The sequence below is a fragment of the Vipera ursinii genome (genome assembly GCF_947247035.1).
Source record: "Vipera ursinii genome assembly, chromosome: 11".
Classification (NCBI taxonomy): Eukaryota; Metazoa; Chordata; class Lepidosauria; order Squamata; family Viperidae; genus Vipera; species Vipera ursinii.
Window position 1 is genome coordinate 8,833,076 of NC_139524.1, and position 25,253 is coordinate 8,858,328.

At 40.9% G+C, this 25,253-nt stretch overlaps 1 protein-coding gene across 1 annotated transcript in view; it reads right to left on the reverse strand.

The window, feature by feature from the left end:
- The window catches only part of ADAMTS17 (ADAM metallopeptidase with thrombospondin type 1 motif 17), a gene marked incomplete at both ends in the record, with an annotated part of 127,757 nt that overhangs the window by 80,583 nt on the left and 21,921 nt on the right, over window positions 1-25,253 (reverse strand). Inside the window, 3 exons of the mRNA XM_083371328.1 lie at window positions 3,313-3,470; window positions 5,385-5,468; window positions 13,068-13,240. Of these exons, the coding sequence (XP_083227454.1) occupies window positions 3,313-3,470; window positions 5,385-5,468; window positions 13,068-13,240 (415 nt within the window). The remainder of the gene's footprint in view (window positions 1-3,312; window positions 3,471-5,384; window positions 5,469-13,067; window positions 13,241-25,253) is intronic.

Consider the following 25,253-nt stretch of genomic DNA (forward strand, 5'->3'; position numbering starts at 1 on the left):
GCAAACTTTGCCCACAGCCTGGAGTTCGATCCTGACGGGGGCTCAAGGTTGACTCAGCCTTCCATCCTTCTGAGGTCAGTAAAATGAGGACCCAGATTGTTGGGGGCAATAGGCTGACCTTATAAACTGTCTTAGAGAGGGCTGTAAAGCACTGTGATGCAATATATAAGTCTTAAGTGCTATTGCTATTAACCAAAAGTACTATATAAAGGTTTCACTATGGTTATGAGGGAGCATCACAATCAACTCTCAGAAGTGGTGGATGCTCCATCACTGAAGGCTTTTTAGAAGAGACTGGACAGCCATTTGTCTGAAATGGTATAAGCTCTTCTGCTCGAGCAGGGGGTTGGACTAGAAGACCTCCAAGGTCCCTTTCCACTCTGTTGTTCTATGTTCTATTTTGCTAAGCCACCATGTAGCTGTGAGGTTTTTGTCTCGTTGATTGTATGACCCAAGCGATATTTGCTATTCTAGACTTAAGGAAGCCTTTATGAGTTGCAACCAACAGGCAAAAAGAAAGTTTTCCAAGGTGAACAGAACTTGGCTTCCTTTTTGCTGAAAAGAATGCTCCGTGCAGAAAAAAAGAGGTGTTTTTAGAGGTCAATCGTAAAATGTCTGGTTCTAGTTACAGGCGGAGAGAAAAAAAAATCGAATGTTGAAGATCCAGCTCTTGTGTTTTTTTCCCCCCTTGGCTTAGCCATTCCATGCTGGACACAGCCCTGTTTCTGCATCCTTTGCCACTGGTCCACATCTGTACAATTTGGGGATCATCCAGAAAACAACACACACACACACACACACACACACACACAGAGAGAGAGAGAGAGAGAGAGAGACAGAGAGAGAGAGAGAGACACCACACATACTGAAAAAGCACAAATGCCGCGATTTTCTGTGCCCCAGGAACCAAAGCAGCCGAGGCAGGAGTTTGTTCAACTGACAATTGTTCCCGATCGTCCCTCCTTTAACAGAGGGAAGTTGAAAAGGGATAGGGGAAAAATGAGGATATACAGGAAGGGAAGGGTTGTGAGAATCCAGGGCCAGCTTATTTTGCACAGTGGATGTGGTTTTATTGAAGCTTGGTCTCTGTACGCTGCCTAATTCTATCACAATACAAACTAATCTTTTCATTTATCCGGCACAGTTCCTTCCAGGACTGTTATGACTGGCATCTCCCTCTGTAAATCCACCCTATTTGAACAGCATTCTGTCACTTTTCCCTGCTTGACCAGCTCTAACACATGTGGAATTTCATTAGATGTTTCAGTCCTGGGTGGGGAGGCTGGGTGTGTCTGGGGGGTGGAATTCAGAAAATCCAATCCCATTTTGCTCCAATATTTCGAACACAGTAGTCCTCAACTAACGATCACAATGGACCCCAAAATTTCTGTTGTTTAGCCAGACATTTGTTAAGTAAATTTTGCCCCATGTTACAACCTCTTTTTTTTGCCACTGTTGGTAAGTGAATCACCACAGTTGCTAAGTTAGCGACACGGTTGTTAAGTGAATCTGGCTTCCCCATTGTGTTTGCTTGTCAGAAGGTTGGGAAAGAGGATCACTGCAACCATCGTAAGTGCATGCCAGTTGCCAAGCCTCTGCATTTTGATCATCTGACCAAAGGGATGCTGCAATGGTGGTGTGAAAAAAGGTCAAAAGTCACTTTTTTCAGTGTTGTTGTAACTGCAGAGGGTCACTAACTGAATTGCTGTAAGTCGAGGGACTACCTGTACAATACGTTAGCTCTTTAATAAGTTGAATATTTATCAAATTGCTCTACTCTGTTTTGTGATAAGTGCTCTAAGGGCTCCTATTTTAAAATGCTTCCCCAATGGGTTTGACAAATCAACTCTGTGTGTATAAGAACTCTATGGCAAAGATTTCAGCGTACTTGAAAGACCATTCGCAACAGAGATATATTGTGGAGTGAAAAAATGGATTGATTATATTCAGAATAAATATGGGAACTAAAAAGTTTCATTTAGCATTTGAATAAGTATTGATGTGATATTTATATTGCTTGCAGTTATTTTATAAGAGTTAAAGTGCGATAGATTTAATAGCTTATTGTTGTTTGCATAAGGTAGATTATGATTGTTTGTATTTTTATACCCTGTATTTAGCTCTGGGAAGTTGGGGAGGGAGGAGGGGGAAGGGAGGGAGGTGTTGGGGAGAGGGGAAGGGGTTGGGAGGGGTTTTGTTTTGTTAAAAAAAATGTATTGTAAAACTTTTCAATAAAAAAAAGAACTCTATGTTCTTATACACCTTGACATTCAGAGTTAAACTTTGAGTTTAACAGAATCTGGGTCCTACTATTGATATTACCCTCATCGCAGAACTTCAACCAATTCCACAGACTAAGCGGACACGTGATTTTCTTTAAGGTGAAGGGAGCCTTTTTCATCTGCAAGGCATATAATTTGTGCTGCTGATTGGGTGATTCTTTTTAACTTGGGTTTTTTCTTTATGAATCTCACTTAGCATGTTGCACTTTAATCTATTTTAACTGAAACATTCCAGGATCCAATCTGAGTCGGTCACCAGGACCAAACCTGTATTCTTCCGAGCTTTTGGGCTCGTGCTGGAACCCATCCTCAGGGATCTTGAATATTCTGGAGAGAGAAAGAAGTTCCCCAAGGATGGGCTCCAGCATGAGCCCAAAAGCTAGAACAGAATTCAGAACAGAACAGAACAGAACAGAATAGAATAGGACAGATTGTAGAATAGAATAGAATAGAATAGAATAGAATAGAATAGAATAGAATAGAATAGAATAGAATAGAATAGAATAGAATAGAATAGAATAGAATAGAATAGAATAGAATAGGACAGATTGTAGAATAGAATAGAATAGAATAGAATAGAATAGAATAGAATAGAATAGAATAGAATAGAATAGAATAGAATAGATTGTAGAACAGAACAGAATAGAATAGAATAGAATAGAATAGAATAGAATAGAATAGAATAGAACAGAACAGAACAGAACAGAACAGAACAGAACAGAACAGAACAGAATAGAATAGAATAGAATAGAATAGAATAGAATAGAATAGAGAGTTGGAAGGGACCTTGTAGGTCATCTACCTTAGAAGAGTAAACCTTTGGTCCTGGTGACCAATTCAGATTGGATCCTGCAACATCATCCTGGGACATTTATATTTTGCCTTCATTCGTGAAACATTCCAATCAACTTTGGAGAGCCTCAGCAACTTGTTCAATGGCTGCCTTCAGATCTAGACCTAACTCTCCTAGCAAACAGACAGGAGCGCTGTAGAAAGCCTACTGATCACTCAATCCAAATTCACTCCATACCTTGTAACAAAGACAGCAGCATCCACTGGAAGAGTGTCATCTCGTGCTCCAGGAACCTGGTTATTCCCCAGGTACTTTGCGCCACCAAACTCTTCATTTTGCCATTGACAAAAGCTCTCCAGAGACCTCTCTCCATGATGACCTATGGACAACCTGGCCTTCAAAGAAAAAAAACAGGAATAGAAGAAAGACAAAGTGAAAGCCACCGATGTGCTTAAGTGATACCAAAGCTCACCTTGAACCAATGGTAGACTATGGACATGCATTTTATAAATGAAGTCATAAAACTTTTGCCTATGAATCTAAAAAAGTGGCTCAGCTACTTTTTTTTTAACCTAAAGAAATACTCTGCAGTGGAAAATAAGTGCAGTTGCCTCCTTCCTTCCTTCCTTCCTTCCTTCCTTCCTTCCTTCCTTCCTTCCTTCCTTCCTCCAATCTCACTTTGCAAAGCAACTTTTTGCTTTAAATGGAATTCATCTTATCTTTCTTCATTTGTGCAGGGAACTAAGGGGACACTATTGCTCACTAGACTGCATTGTATTAACCCAAGCCATATAATATTTTTTTCTCAAATATTGGCATTTGAAAGCCAATAAACTTATACAGTCTCAAGGAAGATTAGTGGCCTCTTAGGTTGGATAAGGCTCTACCTATACTCCACCAGATTGTCTACTTTGGTTTGTTCCCAATTGCTACATTTTATGATGAAAGATTCCTCAAAACTCTAACTCATCTTTTTTTTAAAAAAAAAAAGACTATTTTTTTTTTAGAATCTGTCCTTTACTGACACTATCAGAGGAAAGTATTTCTCAAGATAAACCTTGGCAACGTTTCAGTCAATTCAGAAAAAACAGTAAGACAAATTGGCTATGAAACTTCCAATCTTGGAACAGCTCATCAAGAGCCACGGTGGCGCAGTGGTCAGAATGCAGTATTGCAGGCTGACTCTGCCCATTGCCAAGAGTTCGATCCTGACTAGCTCAAGGCTGACTCAGCCTTCCATCCTTCCGAGGTCGGTAACATAAGGACCCAGATTGTTGGGGACAATAGGGTGGCTCTGTAAACCACTTAAAGAGGGCTGCAAAGCACTTTGAAGCAGTATATAAGTCTAAGTGCTATTGTCACACTTGTAAGTCACTATCTAAGAGCATGGGGTGCAGTGGTTAGAATTCAGTATTACAGGTTAATTCACTGGATGCTGCCAGGAGTTCAATCCAGACCGGCTCAAGGTTGACTTAGCCTTCCATCCTTCTGAGATTGGTAAAATGAGGACCCAGATTGTTGGGGGCAAGATGCTGACTCTGTAAACCGCTTAGAGAGGGCTGTCAAGCACTATGAAGCGGTATATAAGTCTACGTGCTATTGCTATAAAGGCAAACTGAAAACTGGACTAAACTGAAAACAGATCTCTTCTAGGATTTTCTCTCCCAATGAACTGGTCCAAGATATTCTGTAGCCTGAAGCAGTCAAGATACTTACTATTATTCCTTCACCTTACATTGAGAGCAGCTGGCTTGGCAGATGCAATGCAGAAGTATGGTCAAATGTGTGTTGTGTTACCCCTTCACCCTAAATGTCTGTTGAAGAAGTGTGCTGGATGTACCTCTGCCTCTGAAGATAACTATACTTAAGGACCTGCTCATCTCTCCTCTTCCCTACTTTGAAATCTCCACTAGGATGACACCATTGTACATGCAGCATAGGTGTCAACTAGGTTGTGCACTCTGCTTATAATAACCATATCATTAGCATTTAGACTTATATACCGCTACGTAGTGCTGTACAGCCATCTCTAAGAGTCAGCATATTGCCCACAAAAATCTGGGTCCTTATTTTACTGACCTTGGAAGGATGGAAGGCTGAATCAACCTTAGTCAGGATCGAACTCCAGATTGTGGCCAGAGTTTGCCTGCAATACTGCCTTCTAACCACTGTGCCACCAGGGCTCCTAATCATCTACATTAATGATCTTTTTATGGTTTTCAGAATATCTCAGCCCAATTCCTTTTTGAACAATGTTTAGAATGCCACCCCACTGCCACAGTTTCAATCAAAGCTCGAGAGGAACTTACAGGACGTCTTCGAAGCAAGACAAGCTTAGTTACTCGAATGTAGACTTTCACCCCAAGACTCTGGTGTTGAAACATGTTATACACCTGAATAAAAGCAATAAAAGGACCATCATGTCAAAGCATTCATTATAACAAAAATATATTTACAAAAATGTCAGATCAGCTTTATTCTCTGCATATCCTTTTTTAGCGAATGGAGGAATTTTTGCAGAGGCAATAATGATGTCCGGTTATCTTGGACATTGGAAAGAACCAAATTATTGAGCCAAGAGCACACAATAGAACTGTTTAAATGCACGATTTGTGCTTTGCTGAGCAATCAAGAAAAGGATATAGCAACTCTGCCAAAATAACCATCACTAGGCTCTGCAAGTTTATATCCCAACTATGAATTAGCTGTACTCCCACACTCAGATCAACTACCGAAAAATGTTTAATGGGAGAAGGAGTCTACAATTAAAGAGCAGTCCTCTAACCTCTTTGCAGGATGTGAAGCTCCGCAGCCAAGCTCACCCAACCGTAATGTTAAAAAAAAAGGCCTTAAATTATGACAATTGCTTTCAAAATAGATGCATCAGATATACTTTCTTTCTGGCTTTCAGATGAACGTGCATCTATTTCTCAAAAAAACCACAAACTGACAAGCAATTGTAAATGTATATCCTCAGTACTTCTGCAGCTGCTGTTAAACCATATAATTAATGTAAGGGTCTCTTGAAGGAGCATGCAGTAACATGAAATTAGTGATCCCTTGAACCTTATAAAAAAAGAGAGAGGAAAAAAAGAGAAAGTTTGTCTTTTGGAACAAAGCTAGTGGTTGTTTTTTTGGGGGTTTTTTTTGGGGGGGTAGTGTCCTTCTGATTTCTGAAGCGCTCAATTTTAAGCCTGCCTCTCAACTAACACATGCTTTAAAACAGGAAAAAAAGAAGTAGGGGAAGTATGGTAAATGTGATTTCCTTTCAAACATACTGATCTTCATTTTTGAAATTATTCCTTCGGGTATTATTAAATATTTGGAGAGAGACAGGGAGAACGTTGGACCCTCTTCCATGAAACTCGAGCATATCCATGCAAACATGTTAAATCTGATCATCAGGGGGAAAGGATTCTAAAACGGATATGACTGAAATAATATGTGGCTGTACTGTTTATTTGTATGTATCCAAGGGCATCAATGCATAGCACGTTTTAAAGATTAACATATGCAAAAATGATAGAATCTTGTCTTAAGCAGTTCTGAGTTTAATACTGTACAGACAACAAAGGGAAGCTAAATGAATGAAACTAGAAAGGTGACCACCAAGTAATTAAAAACATTGCATAATTAATCAGCTGGCAATTAACAAGGTTGGGACCTTGGAGGTCGTCTAGTCCAGGGATTCCCAACCTCTGATCTGTGGACCGGTACCAGGCTGCGGCATGCCAGCAACCGGGCCGCACAAACAAGCAAAGCCCCATCCGTGGGATGCAGGCAGCACACAAAACCACGCCCCCTCCGGTCCGCGGAAAAACCTCTCTCCACGGAAGCGGTCCCTGGTGCCCAAAAGGCTGGGGACCTTTGTTCTTTTCCAACCCACTACTCAGGCAGGGAACCCTATACCATTTCAGACAAATGGTTGTCCAATCTCTTCTTATAAACCTCCAGTGATGGGAGCACCCACAACTTCTGGAGGCAAGTCATTCCACTGATCAATTGTTCCAACTGTTGGGAAATTTATCCTTAGTTCTAGGTTGGTTCTCTCCTTGGTTAATTTTCATCTGTTTTTTTTTTTTTTTTTTGGTATAGTCAAGGCGATGGTCTTCCCAGTTGCAATGTATGGCAGTGAAAGCTGGACGATAAGAAAGGCTGAGCGCCAAAGAATTGAAGCCTTTGAACTATGGTGCTGGAGGAGACTCCTGCGAGTCCCTTGGACTGCAAGGCGATCAAACCGGTCAGTCCGAGAGGAGATCAACCCTGACTGCTCTTTAGAAGGCCAGATCCTGAAGCTAAAACTCAAATACTTTGGCCACCTAATGAGAAGGAAGGACTCACTGGAGAAGAGCCTCATGCTGGGAAAGATTGAGGGCAATAGAAGAAGGGGACGACTGAGGTGGCTGAAGCAGGAGGCGTGAGCTTAAACGGACTCCAGAAAATGGTAGAGGACAGGAAGGCCTGGAGGAACATTGTCCATAGGGTCGCGATGGGTCGGACCTAAGAACAACAACATTTTTTTTTGTCCTGACTTCAGGTGAGAGGACAAAATTCATCTTCTGAAGCCTACCCAGTACAGTCCAAGGGCCATTTTTCTCTCTTCCTATTCTCTAAGATTCAGGAAAGGCCATCACAGAGGCATATATACCGTCCTTCGGGAGAAGGGCGGTATAGAAATTAAATTAAATAAAATAAATAAATAAATATATAATAAATATATGTATTATACCCCATTGAGGGGGTTGCATCTTCTGGAAAGTTTCTGCATGACAACGCAAGAAAGGACTTTTTAAACACAAGCATGTCAGGGGTAAAATTGCCTCCCTGCTTAATGATGTTAACTGTTTTTTTACCTTCATGCACTTATTCAGATTTTTAGTTAAACAGGTGCTACTGTGTCATTCTGGTCAGGTCATTGCTTAAAAGTGTTAGTTAATTTTTTTTAAAAAAAATGTTTTAAGGGGTTTTAAGATGTTTTAGTTATTATTTTTAATTCTGTTCAAAATACGGTTAAACTTTCCAGTAAATAGAACTCTGCTTGGTATTGTTTTTGCTAATAAAAAAAATACCACAAACAGAAATCATATAACTAAGTAAGGTTTGGTCTTGGAATTCTCGTCTTTCCAAAATTCCCAACATGTTTCATCAATCCAGAAAAGATTCGGAATTTCTGCAGTACGTCATTCACAGGTCCATCCTATGCATGACTACTCAAAATAAAATTCCCAGTGAGCTCAGTGAGGTTTACTTCCAGGTTAGTATCAGGTAGAATTTGCTGAGCATATATTAAAAAACAAGAAAAGAGCGTAGCATGGATTTACATATCATGGTAATTTGTGATTTGCTTAATCATGTTATATCAGTATACCAGATATTAAACATAAAACCAATTACATCTATTAAACATAAAACCAGTTATATCTATTAAATGTAAAACCAATTACATCTATTAAACATAAAACCAATTATATCTATTAAACATAAAACCAATTACATCTATTAAACGTAAAACTAATTACATCTATTAAATGCAAAACCAATTACATCTGTTAGAATAGAACAGAACAGAATAGGAGTTACGAAAGAATAGAATAGAATAGAATAGAATAGAATAGAATAGAATAGAATAGAATAGAATAGAAGTTACAAAAGAATAGAATAGAAATAGAATAGAATAGAATAATAATTAGAATAGAATAGAATAGAATAGAATAGAATAGAATAGAATAGAATAGAACAGAAGTTACAAAAGAATAGAATAGAAATAGAATAGAATAGAATAATAATTAGAATAGAATAGAATAGAATAGAATAGAATAGAAGTTACAAAACAATAGAATAGAATAGAATAGAAGTTACAAAACAATAGAATAGAATAGAATAGAAGTTACAATAGAATAGAATAGAATAGAATAGAATAGAATAGAATAGAATAGAATAGAATAGAATAGAATAGAATAGAACAGAACAGAACAGAATAGAACAGAATGAGTCAAGCCCCCTACTCAAGCAAGAGAACCTATACCATTTCAGTCTCTTCTTAAAAACCTCCAGTGATAGAGTGCCCACGATTTCTGGAGGCAAGCTGTTCCACTGGTTGATTGTCCTCACCGTCAGGACGTTTGTCCTCAATTCGAGGGTTTTTTATTACATTATTATTATGTTATTAAACCAGGGGTTCCCAACCGGTGGGGGTACGAGACAATATTCCAGGGGGTGCAGAAACTTGGGTTTAGAAGTTTCAAAATTAAAAGTGTATATGCATAATTCGTTATTTTGAACTTTTGTAAGAGGTGCAAGAATATATCAGAAGCATTCTAGGGGTGTGGGGTATAGAAAAGGTTGGGAGCCCCTGTATTAAACTTAAAACCAATTACATCTATTAAACATCAAACCAATTACACCCATACTAACTAAACATTAAACAATAATTTAGGCCAATATCTGAACCAACTTCATAGTTGGACCCAGATTGTTGGGGGCAATTAAGCTGACTTTGTAATAATGCCGCTTGGGGTGTGTATGAAAGCCCTAATAAGCAGGCATATACATAGAATGAAGGCTACTGCTAAGCTTGTAAGCCGCCCTGAGTCTTCGGAGAAGGGCGGGATATAAATGGAATTAAAATAAATAAATAAATAAATAAATAAAATAATAGAAGATTAGGAAAACAAGGTTGTTTTCTTAATTACAAGCTTTCTACAAACAGGGAATTTGACTTTGTGTGATTCTTCATTTTAATTTCTGAATTAAGACACCTTGGACAGCATGCATCACGTTTTCCTTCTAAGCACACAGATCCTATGCCTCCGAAGTGCTAACTAATATTTATTACCAGCATTTATTTCTACATCTTATGTAGAGAGCATAAATGTGAAGAATATGAATTATTTCATATTTCATTATTTCAAAGCTTTAAAAATACATTAAAAGTAGATACGAAGCCTCTTTAGTAGGGGATTGACTTCATTTATGACTGTGACTTTTTAAAAAAAATCATATTCAGGAGTTGCAAGTGATTTTAATGACAATTCTGCAATGTTTTATTTTTCTCGGAAGGAACAGGAATGAAATTGCTTTAAGAAGGTCCAGCCTTTAAACACCTGCAAGCATAATGTGTGTGCTAATAAGCCATTTTAAGTCTTACTTTGTGATTTTGACAGTAAATGCAATGCCTTACAGCAAGGACCTCAATTAATAAATAACCCCCTTTGCCTGGCAGCAAGGTTCTGTTTGCTTAAATCCTGACATGCATGCCAAAATTAACATTCTGGTTTCTTTTAGAAGCAGTGGTTCATCCCCCTAGCCCACTCCCAACCAGACGCTGAACAGTAAGAGGCCAAAATCTGCAGGTTGCTACATAGGAGCTCAACATATCCAGCTGGAAACGTATCTTTGCCTTCACTGACTACCAATTAATTCAAAACAACGATTCAGTTTAGCCATTTTTCACTGGCAACAAAGGCCAGTGTTAGGTAGCAATGCTTGAGTCCTGCCACTATTCTACTGAGTCGTAATCCATCTCGTTCAGAGAGCTGTTTTTCCCACTCAATGATTGATGAAGGTTCAGGAGAAAACCGATCACATTTGTTCTACACAGTGCTTTATGTGAGTGGTTGTTTTTTTTTTTTAGTGGAAGCAAACAGAAGTCATTTGTCCGGATGGGGGAAATGAACATGGTGCTACCACTGGTTTGGAAATGAACTGCCCCTTCCTAACTGGTCCCTAAAAAAGGGAGATGGTTTGAAGCCCTTTTGATAAGGTTTCCATCTGCACACCTCCCAAAGGTCTGTGCAAGTTCTGAGGTTTTGCTTGATAAAAAAAAAATAGAGGAAGCCAGAAGCTGCCTTCAAGCTTCACGTTTTTACTCAGCTGAACAAACACGGGCTTCTCTAAAAAGAGGGGGGGGGAACCCAAATATCAGAAAAAGCCTTATTTTTATACCTTCTTTAATTACATAAACAATTCACCCAGCAAAGCTGACACACATAAGATAAAGACTTCACCCTTTAAGGCTGGCACACTGTGGATAAGAAGGAAGACAGCAGAAGTAGCTAAAAACGTTCCCTTTTGGGTGTTCCCCCAAGATACCAGATGTCCCCTTTTGGGTGGTTTAGGTGTTTCCCTAAGACACCATAGATTCCCAGGTGGGTTAGGATATTGGGTGTTTCCTTTGCTGTCCTTTTATGACCTTGCATTCATGGTTCTGCAAGGGGACAAAGATAGCGGGGCCATCTGCACGTATTCACAATTGATACTGTCCCTTAATTCTGGGTCAACAAAAACTCAATGGCAAGATTTCCACACATCTAGCTAAAGCATGAGGGTGAAGCTTTATTCTCCAAGCTTGCGGATAGGTTTCCGAATGTTTCATTACCAGGCTAGGAAACATCTTCAGCAGAGTTTAAGGGAGGTCAGTGTTCTTCTTGTCATGGTTCCGATTAATGAGACAGATCAAATCAGGCATTGTTTTTCTAAAAAGTCTATAACAATGAGAATGAAGCACTGGCACTCATGGATGGATGCCAGAATCTGAATTCTCCTCCCCTGAACACATCGTATCATACACAATTCCCTCCCTTAATTGCACGTCATAAATCACATTCTCCAATTAGTTTAACGTGCAAAGTTTCACTTCCTTTCTGTAGCTCTGCCATTCCTTATCTTATTAAAACAACTGGGTTAGCATTCTCCTCCCCCACCCCAGCTTCACTGATTCAAAGCAAAACAGTTTAAAGGAAAAGGCTGCCTCTTATATTGTCAGAGCAAAAACATCCAATGTTTGCAGCATTGACACTTCTGTTTCTAAGGGCTAACAGGTGTGGTTGTGTCAAGTGAGGGTCTGTAATGGCTCTTGTGATGGGTCACCCAAGACCCATCACCCTGAACCACCACAAGACCCACCACAAGACCCTCACTTGACACACCCACACCTGAAGCCCTTATAAACTGAAGAACCCTGACTGACATCCTCTCAACTCCACTGAAGATGTTACCTAGCCTGGTAATGAAATGTTCAGGAACCAACTAGAAGCTCGGAGAACGAAACTTCACCCTCATCCTACACCTGAGCTACAGATATTCGCCACTATTGTAAACTAAAGTATATTAGCATATTGCAACCACTGGCTTGCATGTGCTAAGTCATGCTTATAGAGTTTCCCCTGAAGGAGAATATTTGTAGCTCTGGGTTGAAGTGAGGGGGTCCTGGTACTCTCTGAGCTGGGTTGTTTTCTTGTAGATGTTTCATTACCCAAACTAGGTAACATTAGCACTGATGATATTACTTAGTTTGGGTACTGAAACGCCTACAAGAAAATAACCCAGCTCAGAGAGCACCAGAACTCCTCATGGCTTTCCACTCTTCCACACTGATGCCTACCCTCAAATATATGTGTAAGCCCTAGACTAGTTTTGAATAACTGAGCAAGCTCTTGTGTGCTCTAGCTATTTTCTTTATCCAAAGTACCTGAAGATAGGACAAGAAAGAAAAGGTGGGAGATCATGAAAGAGAGAAGCAACCTAGAACTAAGGAGAAATTTCCTGACAGTGAGAACAGATAATCAGTGGAATGGATGCTTCTTCACTGCAGAGTTTTCAAGAAGAGACTGCACAGCCATTTGTCCGGAATGGTATAGGGTCTCCCTCCTTGAACAAGGGGTTGGACTAGAAGAAGACCTCCAAGGTCCCTTCCAACTCTATTATTCCACGTTTCGTTCTAGGTTCGAAGTTTTATCAGCATAGAGATTTCCCATAATTTCATAAGAATGAAAGCTTTCTGGCTTTCACAAAAGCAAATTTAGATGATTGTTTTTTTTATCAGCATGGAGATTTCCTATAATTTCATAAGAATGAAAGCTTTCTGGCTTTCATAAAAGCAAATTTAGGTGATTTTTTCCCCCCAAATATATTCATGATCATGAAATGTATTGGGTTTCCCCCCCCCCCGAAGGGCAGAGTAGAGGCACAAAATCTGCATGGTATTCACCTACCATGTTCATCACAGTAAGGATGAATCGTTGAGCCGCATCAACCCCGTGATATTGGACCATGTCAGCATCAGCCACCACAAGCGTTTCCACCGTGTACTCATTCGTGAGGTGAATGGCATTTCTCCGTCCTTTCCAGTCGTGGAGAAGCTTGCCCTTTGGAGGCTTCTTTTTTTCTAGAAAGCAAAGAACTTGTTTCAAAAGCTCCGTCTAACACCTTTGGCTTTTGGTGCTCTAGCCGTTTAGAAAAACCCGGGCAAATATCAATAGCACTTAGACATACTGTATATACCACCCTGTAGTGCTTTACGGCACTCTCTGGGTAATTTACCATGTCAGCCCCCAACAATCTGGGTCCTCATTTTACTGTCCTCAGAAGGGTGGAAGGCTGTGTCAACCTGAAGCCTGTCAGGATCGAACTCTGGGTTTTGGGCAGAGTTCGCCTGCAATATTGCATTCTAACCACTGCGCCACCAGAGCTGAAGAAGAGAATATTTTCAGCTCAGAGTTGACCTATATAGGGCCCTTGGTGCTCTCTGATCTTGGTGCTTTCCTTGTTCTGATGCTGCTGCTGCTTAGTTTGGTAATGAAACATCCGCAAGAAAACCACCAAGCTCAGAGAGCACCAAGGACTCCATAGTCCAGGGCTTTTCAACCTTTTCACCCATTGTACCACTTTTAGGATATGGCAACATCTGAGTACCACCAGTCGCCTAGCAAGGGGTCAAAAACTTGATGACCAAAAAAAAAGGGAAAAAATGATGAAGTACAGGTAGTCTTCGACTCACAACAGTTGAAGTTACAATGGCACTGAAAAAAGTGCCCCCCAAGCCACAGCCAAGCAAGACACCTGCCTGCCCGCCCGGCGGCGCTCTTCTTCCTGTCCAAAGTTTTCATTCTTGTGAGCATTTCGGTTGAGATTGGCAGCAGGGGTGGGGTGTGTGTGTGTGTGTTTGGTTTTTATTCCCCCCCATCTCCTGGGTGGTTGTAGCAGGTTTTGCTCACTTCACATGACCCTGGGACACTGTGCCCGTCATAAATATGAATCAGTTGCCAAGCATCTGAATGTAAATCACAAGACCCTGGAGATACTGCAACATTCCAGCTGATCGGTGCTTCTTTTGGGCTCAGAAGCACCAGGATCAGCGCTGAGCTCCAGCTGGAGCCTGGCACTGATCCTGGCGCTTCCGCTGAGCCCTGACAGCCCTGCAGCTCCAGCCATCTCTCACTCAGGCTTGTGCGGTGCTGCCACTGGTTCAGCTCATTTCCCTCCCCTGCTACTACTTCTCTAGGATGGTCGCGTACCACCTGCCAGGTGCCAATGTACCACAGGCGGTACCTGTACCACTGGTTGAAAAGCCCTGGTCTAGTCTTCCTCCTGTTCCTCTCTCCACACCCCACTGCCTTCTAACACTGATGGTGTTACGTAGTTTAGCAATGAAACATCTGGAAGAAAACAATCAAGCTCAGAGAGCACCAAGGACGCCACAGATCTCTGCAAATCAGGTAGGGCAAAGACAGGCCTGCCTAAGAATTTATCACATAGATCTTTCCACAACTTTAGAACGGCTTGGATGAAGGAACGTAGAACTTGGGAATGGGGAAGGAAGAAAAAGAAGAAGAGAGAGATCAAGAAACTCAACACTTTATTTGCCTTAGTACAGGAGGGGAAAGAAAGGAACTTCAGGGCCTTTTCCAGGCTGATGCTAGTCCCTCAAGCTAGACAAGGAGGGATTTCCCCCCCACCCCCACCCCCACCCCCGTTCCTTATATTTACATAAGGAAATAATTGACAGAATGAAGATTTTAGACATAGAGATTGTAGAGTGGAAAAGAGAATACTCTCACTTAAAGCTCTGTGCACTTTTCTTTGACAGAAACCAGTAGCAATTCTTCCATGAAACCGATATTGAAACTGTTAGGGGAAAATGCAATAAAATAAAATAAAATAAAATAAAATAAAATAAAATAAAATAAAATAAAATAATAAAATAAAATGGCACTGCCTAACTTCATCTGTAATTAATATCAAGCCTTCTCTTCATCCACGTATCCATCCCATCAGCACAGCCTTTGTACACATTCAGCCCACCCTCTATCAAAGAATCTGGCAGGCTTTATTGCTTTTTTGCCTAAGGCGCTACCGATCATCACCTATAGCTCTCTTCCCTTCCATATTCCATACTGAAACACAAGATATTTTGGCCCTCTCCCCTCCTAAGGAAGCAAAACATTAAACAAAACAAAGAGAAGGGAAAAATATTCACCCTGGAAATACCCTACTGGGATAAAGATCAGTCTTACACATACACCCCCACATAGAGAATCTTAATGTTGGATTAATAATAAATAATAGCAATTTCTCCACCAGTCGCTACAATCTCACTCAACCTTTTCTGGGCAAATTCCTATCCATCTGCACTGTCTGTGTGTGTTCAAAAACAGGATATGAATTATTAAACTAGACATATTAAACCCACCTCCTCCTAAAGGCCCTAAGGCAGGAATCAGCCATTTTCCATCAAGGACTTCTATCAGCACAGAGCTGGCAATTCCGCTCCATCAGGGTTTATTAGAGCTTTCAGTCCTCCATCAGCCAAACCCAGTTTTTATTCAACTAGAGCACATGAAATCAGTTTTAGACAATGATTTCTGGTCAGTGACCATATCTGGAATTCAAAGAACTTTCCATGGGCATCCTCTCAAAATGGCATCCTGGGATGGATAGAGCAATGTTCCAATATCTACAGGACTGCCACAAAGAAGAGGGGGGTCAACTTATTCTCCAAAGCACCTGAAAGCAGGACACAAAGCCACAGGTAGAAACTAATCAAGGAGAGAAGCAATCTAGAATTAAAGAGAAATTTCCTGACAGTTAGAGCAATTAATCAGTGGAATGAGTTGCCTCCAGAAATTGTGACTGCTCCGTCACTGAAGGGTTTGAAGAAGAGACTGGACAAAGAGTTGTCTGAAATAGCGTAAGGCAGACATGTCAAACACAAGGCCCGGGGGCCGGATGCGGCCCGCGAAGTAGTTTCATGTGGCCCGCAAAGCCATCTTGGAAACAGTGAGGGAACGCCCCCCACTGCCTTGGCCCTGGCCCAGAGACCCTCCTTCTGCCAGAGACCCTCAGATCTGTCCCACTCCTGCCCAGGCCCCCATAGGCACCCTTGATGCGAACGATGTAGAGCTGGCCACACCCACCCAGTAGGCCATACGCACTCTAGCCACGCCCACCCAGTAGGCCACACCCACCCAGGCCACACCCACCCAGCCCCGAGGGCAACCGCAATGCTGATGCGGCCCTCAATGAAATTGAGTTTGACACCCCTGTGCTAGTGTGTTAAGTAAAAATACCTGATTGGGGGGAGGAAAATGTACAAAAATCAAGTGCCCACCAAGAAGGCACCGGACAACAAACTGAAAGTTTGGCTATGCACCCTGCATTCAATCTCATGAAGGCTACATGGAGTGTCAATTCAACCCAGTGGGGAAAAAGAGGATTTCAGAGCAGCAGAGAGAAGAGCGATGGATTTTGATTGCATTTTGGAACTGCTTTTTTAAACTTACTTTCCGTCTTGCCTTCTGACCCTTTTAGTGAATGAGAATGGGTGGTGAGAAAGGAACTCTTAAGACTGACAATTTAACTAATTCATTTTGCGGCATTGAACAAAGTGACCCATCGGACTCTCTCAAATACCAACTAAGTCATACTTCAATAGGAGATCTTCAGTGCATGGGGGCACATCAAGGCCCCTCCTTGTCCCTCAAAGTTTTTTTTTTCCCTGCAGACAGTTTGCTAAAATACAGGCCTAGACTATAATAATGATGGATTAAGGAAGGGTGTGTGTGTGAGAGAGTCTTTCAACAGAGCAAGCCAATTGCTCCGTTCTTCTCCTGCATCTGATTTATGAACCTTGGAATGCGAATTCCTCTGCAAGTCAATAAAATCCCAAACTAAAATAAACAGCAGCCATTAAAGAAAGGATTAAATGAACAGCACCCGTCTCCTCTTGAACAAACTGATATTATAAGCTCTGCGGTTCAGATGTGGAGGGTTAGCAGAAAAGGCAAACAAAACACAATGAAGAGGAGCACAGGCCAAGGAGAACATAATACATGAAATAGTAAATTGAGGAGATCTTCCAAATGAGAATGAGCCATAGGTGAAGAATCGGAAGAGAATGGGCAGTGGGGTGCTGGGGTATTTGAAGAACAAGCTGGAGGAATTGGGAATAGTTGAAGAACAGCTGGAGGAATTGGGAATGGCTGGTCTGGTGAAAACCAAGACTAGCAACATACGCTTTCCCCTTTTTGGCATGTGATGCATGGTAGCAGCCTTCCAGTATTTAAGGGGCTGCCCCAAAGAAGAGGAGGTCAAGCTATTCTCCAAGGCACCTGCGGGCAAGACAAGAAACAACGGATGGAAACTAATCAAGGAGAGAAGCAATCTAGAACTAAGGAGGAATCTCCTGGCAGTGAGGACAATTAACCAGTGGAAATTTATTTATTTATTTATTTATTTATTTATTTATTTATTTATTTATTTATTTATTTAATTGTAGGAGGCGCTTCAGAGTTTGTAAGTGCTTCCTTGACTGGAGGATTTTTAAGCAAAGATTGGACAGCCACCTGTCTGAAATGCTAGGAGGTTGGACTAGAAGACCTCCAAGGCTCCTTCCAGCTCTATTCTGATTGATTGAAATCCTGCAAAATAGCTACATTCAAGAAGATAAGAAGAGCTTTCTGGATCATGGTCTGGATCTAGCTCGTCTAGCTAGATACATTTGGAGAAGCTCACAGATTTAGGATGGAGGGTAAGAGGCTTTTTTCACCGTCACTTCCTAACGACTAGCGCTGAAGGTTTGCTTCAGCAAAATAACCATTGGGATTAGTCGTCACCGATGCCTGATCCTACAGGAATCTGTCCAATTCTCTTTGAGAACCCTCCAAGCTGGCTGCCTTGAGCGAAAATGCTGGCAGCAAATTCCAGAATTTCACTACGCTCTGTGTGAAAAAGTGTTTCCTTCTATTGGTCCTGAATTTAGTTTCATCTGGAAGCCTTTGAAAACCAACTTTGTGAGCAGAGGGTGGGGAGACCCTCTCTATCTGCACAATTTATGCCACGCAGGATCTTATATGCTTGTAGTTAAGGGACCACAAATGAGGTCATCTTTCCTCCTTAGATAAATTGCTCCAGTTGTCCTTTTAGCTGCCTTTTTTTTTGTTCTGCAATATTTTTAAAGGCACAAGCAGGCCTACATGATAGTCTCAGAGCAATCTAATCCAGGATTTACATAAGAGTAGGTGTGCATCCCTTCCCCTTTTTAATGACCCCCTAGGTTGATTTTTCCGCGTATTTTGCTTTAATAGCATTTCAACACAAATGACGTTTTCTTCTAGCTATTCGTGTTCCATTGTGAAACGAAGAGAGAGAGAGAGTGGAGAGCAGCATAAATTGCTTAAAGGTAAAAGTCAATATAAAAATTTCCCCCGTTCAGTTGTGTCCGATTTTTAAGGGGTGGTGCTCATCTCTGTTTCTTAGCCGAGGGAGCCAGCATGGTCCAAAGATGTATCCGTGCTCATGTGGCCAGCGTGACTATACATTGAGGTGCAGGGAATGCTATTGCCTTCGCATGGAATGCGAAGTGCTACCTATTTATCTACTTGCATTTGCATGCTTTCAAACTGCTAGGTTGGCAGGAGCTGGGGCAAGGAACAGAACTCACCCCGTCACAAGGTGGTTGGGTCTTGAACTTGGGTTCTCAAGCTCCGCGTCTTTAACCACTGAGCCACCACACACCCCTTATAAATTGCTTAAGAGCCCCTTATTATGAGAAGAGCTATAAGAAGAATGAATGAGAGTTATCTGAGGTCCTAAAGCAGCGGTCCTTGCTTGCCAGCACAGTTCTGTACTGAAGAAGAGATTACTGTAATCATAAAACTTGTCAGGAGATCATAGTGAAGGATTGGCCTCTGTTTATCTCCTCAGTGTCTTTTCAGGGCCTCGCCAGTAAAACCAATTGCTGACTCAAATGATAGAAAGTACATTTCATCCAAAATTAATGCTTTTAGTTGGACCCATACACACAAATTGAGTCCTACCCTTATTAATTAGGTTACCACTGAAGACTATTCAGAAACTTCACAGGCCTCAAAACACAATTATATCCCTGCCAGAAACCCAGCTATGTGAAACATATCTTGCCAGTTTTAAAACACTCATTCCTGTGTTCATTTTCAAGCTCTTGCTTGCTGCTCTGATCTTTCAAAGCTTAACAACGGTTGAGGATCTCAAGGACCACCTACTTGACATAAATCTGTCCAGTTCTAAATACATCCTTAGTAATGCCACTCAGAGCCAGTCTGGTGTTCTGGTTAAAGTACCAAGCTTGAAACCGGGAGGCTGTGAGTTCTAGTTCCACCTTAGGCATGAAGCCAGCTCACTGTCCTTGGGCCAGTCACTTTCTCTCAGTCCTAGAAAAGAGGCAATGGCACACCAGTTTTGAAATCTTGCCAAGAAAACTGCCGGGATTCGTCTAGGCAGTTGCCAAGAGACAACAGTGACTCAAAGTTACCAATAAATAAAGAAAAAAAATCCATTCCAGCAATACAGCAAGGCAGATGGAAACATGGACAAATGTTTTGCTGTCAGAGACATCTTCAAAGGAAGATAAAACAAAAATAAAGATGGTGGGTTCAACTATACAATCAATGACTTGTCATAGTTTTTACACTTCTTGTCCCATTTGTTATGCATCTGATTGTCAAATATGGGGATTCTTTACCTGCTTACAATAATATATACTGTACCTGTAGCAGCTTATTTGTTATATCCTTACTGACCCATCCTCCAGTCAGCTAAACATAGTTCTTATGGGTCTCCCTCATTCTCAATTTATCTTTGTAATAACCCTGTGATCTAGGCATGGCTGGATTAAAGTTATTCTTAGTAAACTTACCAAGGTTAAGCTTCATACTAGGTGGATATATGAGAATATAAACACAATCCGATGTTGGTTCATTTAATCACCCAGAGGAATTGCACCATTCTGCAAAATAAACTTTCACCTTCCTGAACTACAATGAAAACCATGGTTTAAAGAATATACATCTTGTTCATTCCTAAGTAATGATATTCAGCATAACCATCATAAATAGACAAGGGCAATTAGGGGTGTGAAGAGAATCTTTAACAACAATCAAGGAGTACAATTCTGACGTGCTCAAGGTTGACTCAACCTTCCATCTTTCTGAGGTCAGTAAAATGAGGAACCAGATTGTTGGGGGCAATATGCTGACTCTGTAAACCACTTAGAGAGGGCTGCAAAGCACTGTGAAGCTGTATATAAGTCTGCCATTTCTATTGCCATTACTATTTAAATTAGATTTAAAATGAGTTAGCACAGGAAAAGCAATCCTCCGGTAGACTGTGGACTCAACAGATTTGGAAAGTATAACTCCTAGCATTTCCAGCCAACATGTTCCAAAGAACATCACATTAGGAAAATCTGAGGTCAAGGAACATAGGTAACCATACAAGATGGTTGCCAGTTTTACAGCCTGTAATGTTTTGAGTTCACAATTGATCTAACACAAGCTGTCATCAAAAAATGCACTTGTTCCTATTACAACATGTACTTCCTAATAAGGGATAAGAGAGTTTTCATTACATTGCTTGCTATTTTTAGCATGCCTAGTTTTTGGCCACAACAATAGGTGTTCCAAGCCAAGTTAAACCTACAGCTTAGAAAAAATAACATGGCAGAAGGATGATGGCTAAAGATGCAGGATAAAATTATTTAAACCTGGAGCACTACATGTATAGGATCTATGCCTGGGAAAGAGTGATCCACAGTTGATCCCTGGGCCTTGGGTAAACCAGAAAATCTTCTAAACATCATTATCTCTTTGTGAACTTTGAAATTTCCAGCTTGACATTTCAAAATGAACAGCACTGTGGTGGAAATAAAATAATTGGCTTTTGAAAAAAAATCTCCAGAGCGTTTTCTTTTCTTTTTAAAGAATTTTATTAGATTTTATAGGGTTAGGGATAAAATAGGATTGGAATTAGGATTAGGGTTTAGGCTAGGGTTGGGGTCGGGATTGGGATAAGGACAGGGTGGGGGTCAACATTGGGGTTATCCCCCAGTGACATTTTCAATATTTAACAAACAGAATATTGTCTGGGTACATATATTTAAGTAACGATAGTTAATATAGTAATGCATAACAATAGTAAGTATGACTAGTTATCATAGACAGTATAGTTAATCAATTCATAACATTCTTCTTACTAGTGTGTATTCAAAATAGCATATCACATTCCTTTCTCACTAGTTCGTTTTCTTAACCATTGATAAAAGTTATCCCATGTTCTAAAATAAACTGAATCTTCTTTCTCTTTAATCTCTAAAGTCAATCTATCCATTTCTGCACAATCTAGATTTATCTTAATTAATACTTCTTCAGTTGGTAAGTTTTCATTTTTCCAATATTGGGCAAATACCATTCTCGCTGATGTTAATACATGTAATATTAAATATTCGCTCTCCTTCTCATAATTAGCTCCTAATATTCCTAACAAGAACAGTTCTGGTTTAAAAACTGATTTTTTAGTCATCTTTTCCAACTATACATGTATCTTTTTCTAGCTTTTTCTAAACGATGGAAGCTGCTTCAGAGCTTTTTCTAAATTATGGAATCAATAAAAATTTGCTTGCTTAATGGCAAGAAGTCTTTATTTTCCTGTGTTCGCCTAACTACAAGTGCTTCTATGAGTAAGGCAAGAATGCTGTTACTAGGAAGTGCTATCGCTAATGGGTATTGTCTATGTCAGACATGTCAAACACAAGGCCCGGGGGCCAGATCCGGCCCGTGAAGTGGTTTCATGCGGCCCGCGAAGCCATCCTGGAAACAGTGAGGGAACGGCCCCCACTGCCTTGGCCCTGGCCCAGAGACCCTCCTTCTGCCAGAGACCCTCAGATCTGTCCCACTCCTGCCCAGGCCCCCATAGGCACCCTTGATGCGAACGATGTAGAGCTGGCCACGCCCACCCAGTAGGCCATACGCACTCTAGCCATGCCCACCCAGTAGGCCACACCCACCCTGGCCATACCCACTAGGCCCGCTGAGGCCAACCGCAATGCTGATGCGGCCCTCAATGAAATTGATTTTGACACCCCGGTCTACGTAGTCTCAAAAACAGAAGAGGACAAAACAAAAAAACAAAAAAGTCCAGTTGTCTCCTGAAAAAGCACCTTTGGGACATCCATGACCTGAATGACTGAGAATCTCCATAGACATTTAGCTATGGACTTTGGGATGAATACCTTTCGAACGGCACGGGAGCATGAACGGATTTCCAGAAAACATTGCAGACCGCAGGAACCATTTGCGCTTCATTTTGAGATGCAGACAAGACAGACTCATCCCCAACAGCCTGCGCTTGTCTTCAACTCTGAAGGGACGCAGGGCAGAAAACATCCTGCATCCAAGAAGGCTCCACACAGGTGGCCCTGAGGACACAGATTAACCTCCAAGCGGCCTCAACAACTCTCTAAAAGAATGCAAATGACTAGCTGTCTGCAAGGAATATAAATCCTTCCATTCCCCACCCTCCGGTCATTGTTGAAGATGTGTCTTGGCTGAGAAGTGAAAAGTCTTCAAAGAAAAACAAGAAAGTCTGGTTGCCTCCTGAAAAAAGCACCTTTGGGACGACCATGACCTGGGTGACTGAGAATCTCTATGGACACAAAAGAGGCTATTACAGAACTCTATCACAGACATAGCTTAGGCTACTAATGTATTTTACTAGCAAAACAAGATTCCCCCCGCCCCCCATATCCTATTTGGGAATAGGGATTTTAAGGTTTGATTAGACCAACCAGGGAGACCAAACACCATAATGTGTTTCAACTTTTCTGACTGCTTATTATTCAGAAAATTTACATGACACCTGCTCCCTTAAGGTACTTTACAAATCTCTAAAATCAGAACATCTGTTTAAAATAAAACAACTATCAGGGATAAAATTAAATCAGAGGCTCCATATAGCAATGGCACTTAGACTTATACACAGCTTCACAGTGCTTTGCGGCCCTCTCTAAGTGGTTTTACCAGAGTCAGCCTCTTGCCCCCAACAATCTGGGTTTTCATTTTACTGACCTCAGGAGTATGGAAGGCTGAGTCAACCTTCAGTTGGTCAGGATCGAACTGCTGGCAGTGGGGAGAGTTAGCTTGCAATACTGCATTCTAACCACTGCGCCACTATAGCTCAGTACAAAAAGCTTGAACATCAACTGGGAAGATGTGTATTTTCATTTCTCTTCATAGATAAGTCCTAATAGGTTTTGTAAGGATAGTGGCAGAAGAGTATGTATTCTGCCTCTTATCAGATATAGTTCTATCCATACATTTATGATTCACAGCTCAAAATTTCAGGAAATGCAAGGTTTATGACCAAAAACAATTTCCCCCAATCTAGAACCACACACGTGCTTTAACACTTCATGTAATTCTTCATTGCAAAGAATTCTGCAAGCTGTAAATCCATACATCTGAAGGGTATCCGGTTTGGGTGATTATATGTGCACCCAGCCAATTAGGTTTATTTGACCAATTATGATTAACAAAGCCGAGCGTAGCATTACGGGTAAGCTTAGTCACAGATTCTAACCCACAGCAAACCTAAAGAAATTTATTTTGACTATAGCCAGCCTACAGATTGTTCCTAACAATCACTTTCTCTTAAATCTGCTTATGGGTGCGATATTTGTTTTGCTCTTGCTGGCCCGATTCACACCTTTGTCTCTTGTTTCATGTTTTTCATTCTGATTGAATTTTTGTTCTATGATTTATGCCGTGAGCCTCACTGTCTTCATTTGGGTGACCCCTAAATTGATTGATTGATTGATTGAATGAATGAATGAATGAATTACAATCTTCACTGACACTTGAGATTTCTTCCCCCTTGTTTTGTGCCTGCCTTTTTTTTGCTTGCTTTTTAGATGTTAAAAATAAAGCCAGTGTGTTCTTTTGAAACGTGTTCCTGCCTCTCACACGATTTAAGACTTTACCAGAAAAATGCGGTTTAGCAAACCCAAACTTTTGCAGCTGACATATTTCAGAACAATATACTGGGCTGGTGGCCTTGTCTCAGAGGGCAGATTTGCTTTGTTTTCAGCTGTGTTTTATACCAAATCCATCCTCTGTAATGAGAGTTTACATCACCGGCTGAGATCTTGGGGAAAGAGATTAAGAAGGAACACTAGATTCCCCAGGAAAACCGCACGTTTGCAGCCATCAAAAGAACCCTTGCATGTCTGATTACATTTTTACAGCTTAAATAAGCATTTCTCAAGAAAGGGGTGAGATGCTTTTCTCCCGAATATTTGTGCCATTGATATATCTAACCAAACAAAATAAGTGTGTTTCTGAAGGTGCCAGTCAGATTATAAACTTCTCTAAAAAAAATGCATGGCTGCCTCTTATTTTCTACAAAAGCTGCATTCCCACAAGACGGGCAGTCCTTGACTTACAACCACAATTAAGCTCCAAAATTTCTGTTGCTAAGCAAGACAGTTGTTACGTTTTGTCCCATTTTTACCACCTTGCTTGCCACAGTCATTAAGTGAGTAACACAGCTGTTGAATAAATCTGGCTTCCCCATTGACTTTGCTTGTCAGAAGGTCCCAAAAGTTGAATCGCATAACCCTGGGACGTTGCGACCGTTATAAATCTATTTTGATCACATGATCACGGGGGTGCTGCCACAGTCGTAAGTGTGAAAAGCGGTCATAAGCGGTGGTGGGATTCAAACATGTGAACAAACGGTTCTCTGTGTGGATGCCACTTCCGGAAGTCCGTTCTGGGCTTGGGCAACCAAAAATTAACTACTGGTTTTGCAGAACTGGTGCGAACTGGCTGAATCCCACCACTGGTCATAAGTCACTTTTTTCCGTGCCATTGTAACTTCAAACAGTCACTAAACGAACTGTTGTAAGCCGAGGACTGCCTGTACATAACAAATTATGATTTATTATGATTTATTTCGGTATGTATAAAATCATATTTCTGCCTTCTGTAAAATGTTAAGGCAAAATAAGCCAAGCAAAGTATAGCTTAGCCTTAGCACAATATTCTGGTTTTCATAATGTGGTTTGTTTGATTTTTGACTTAGCCCTTGCA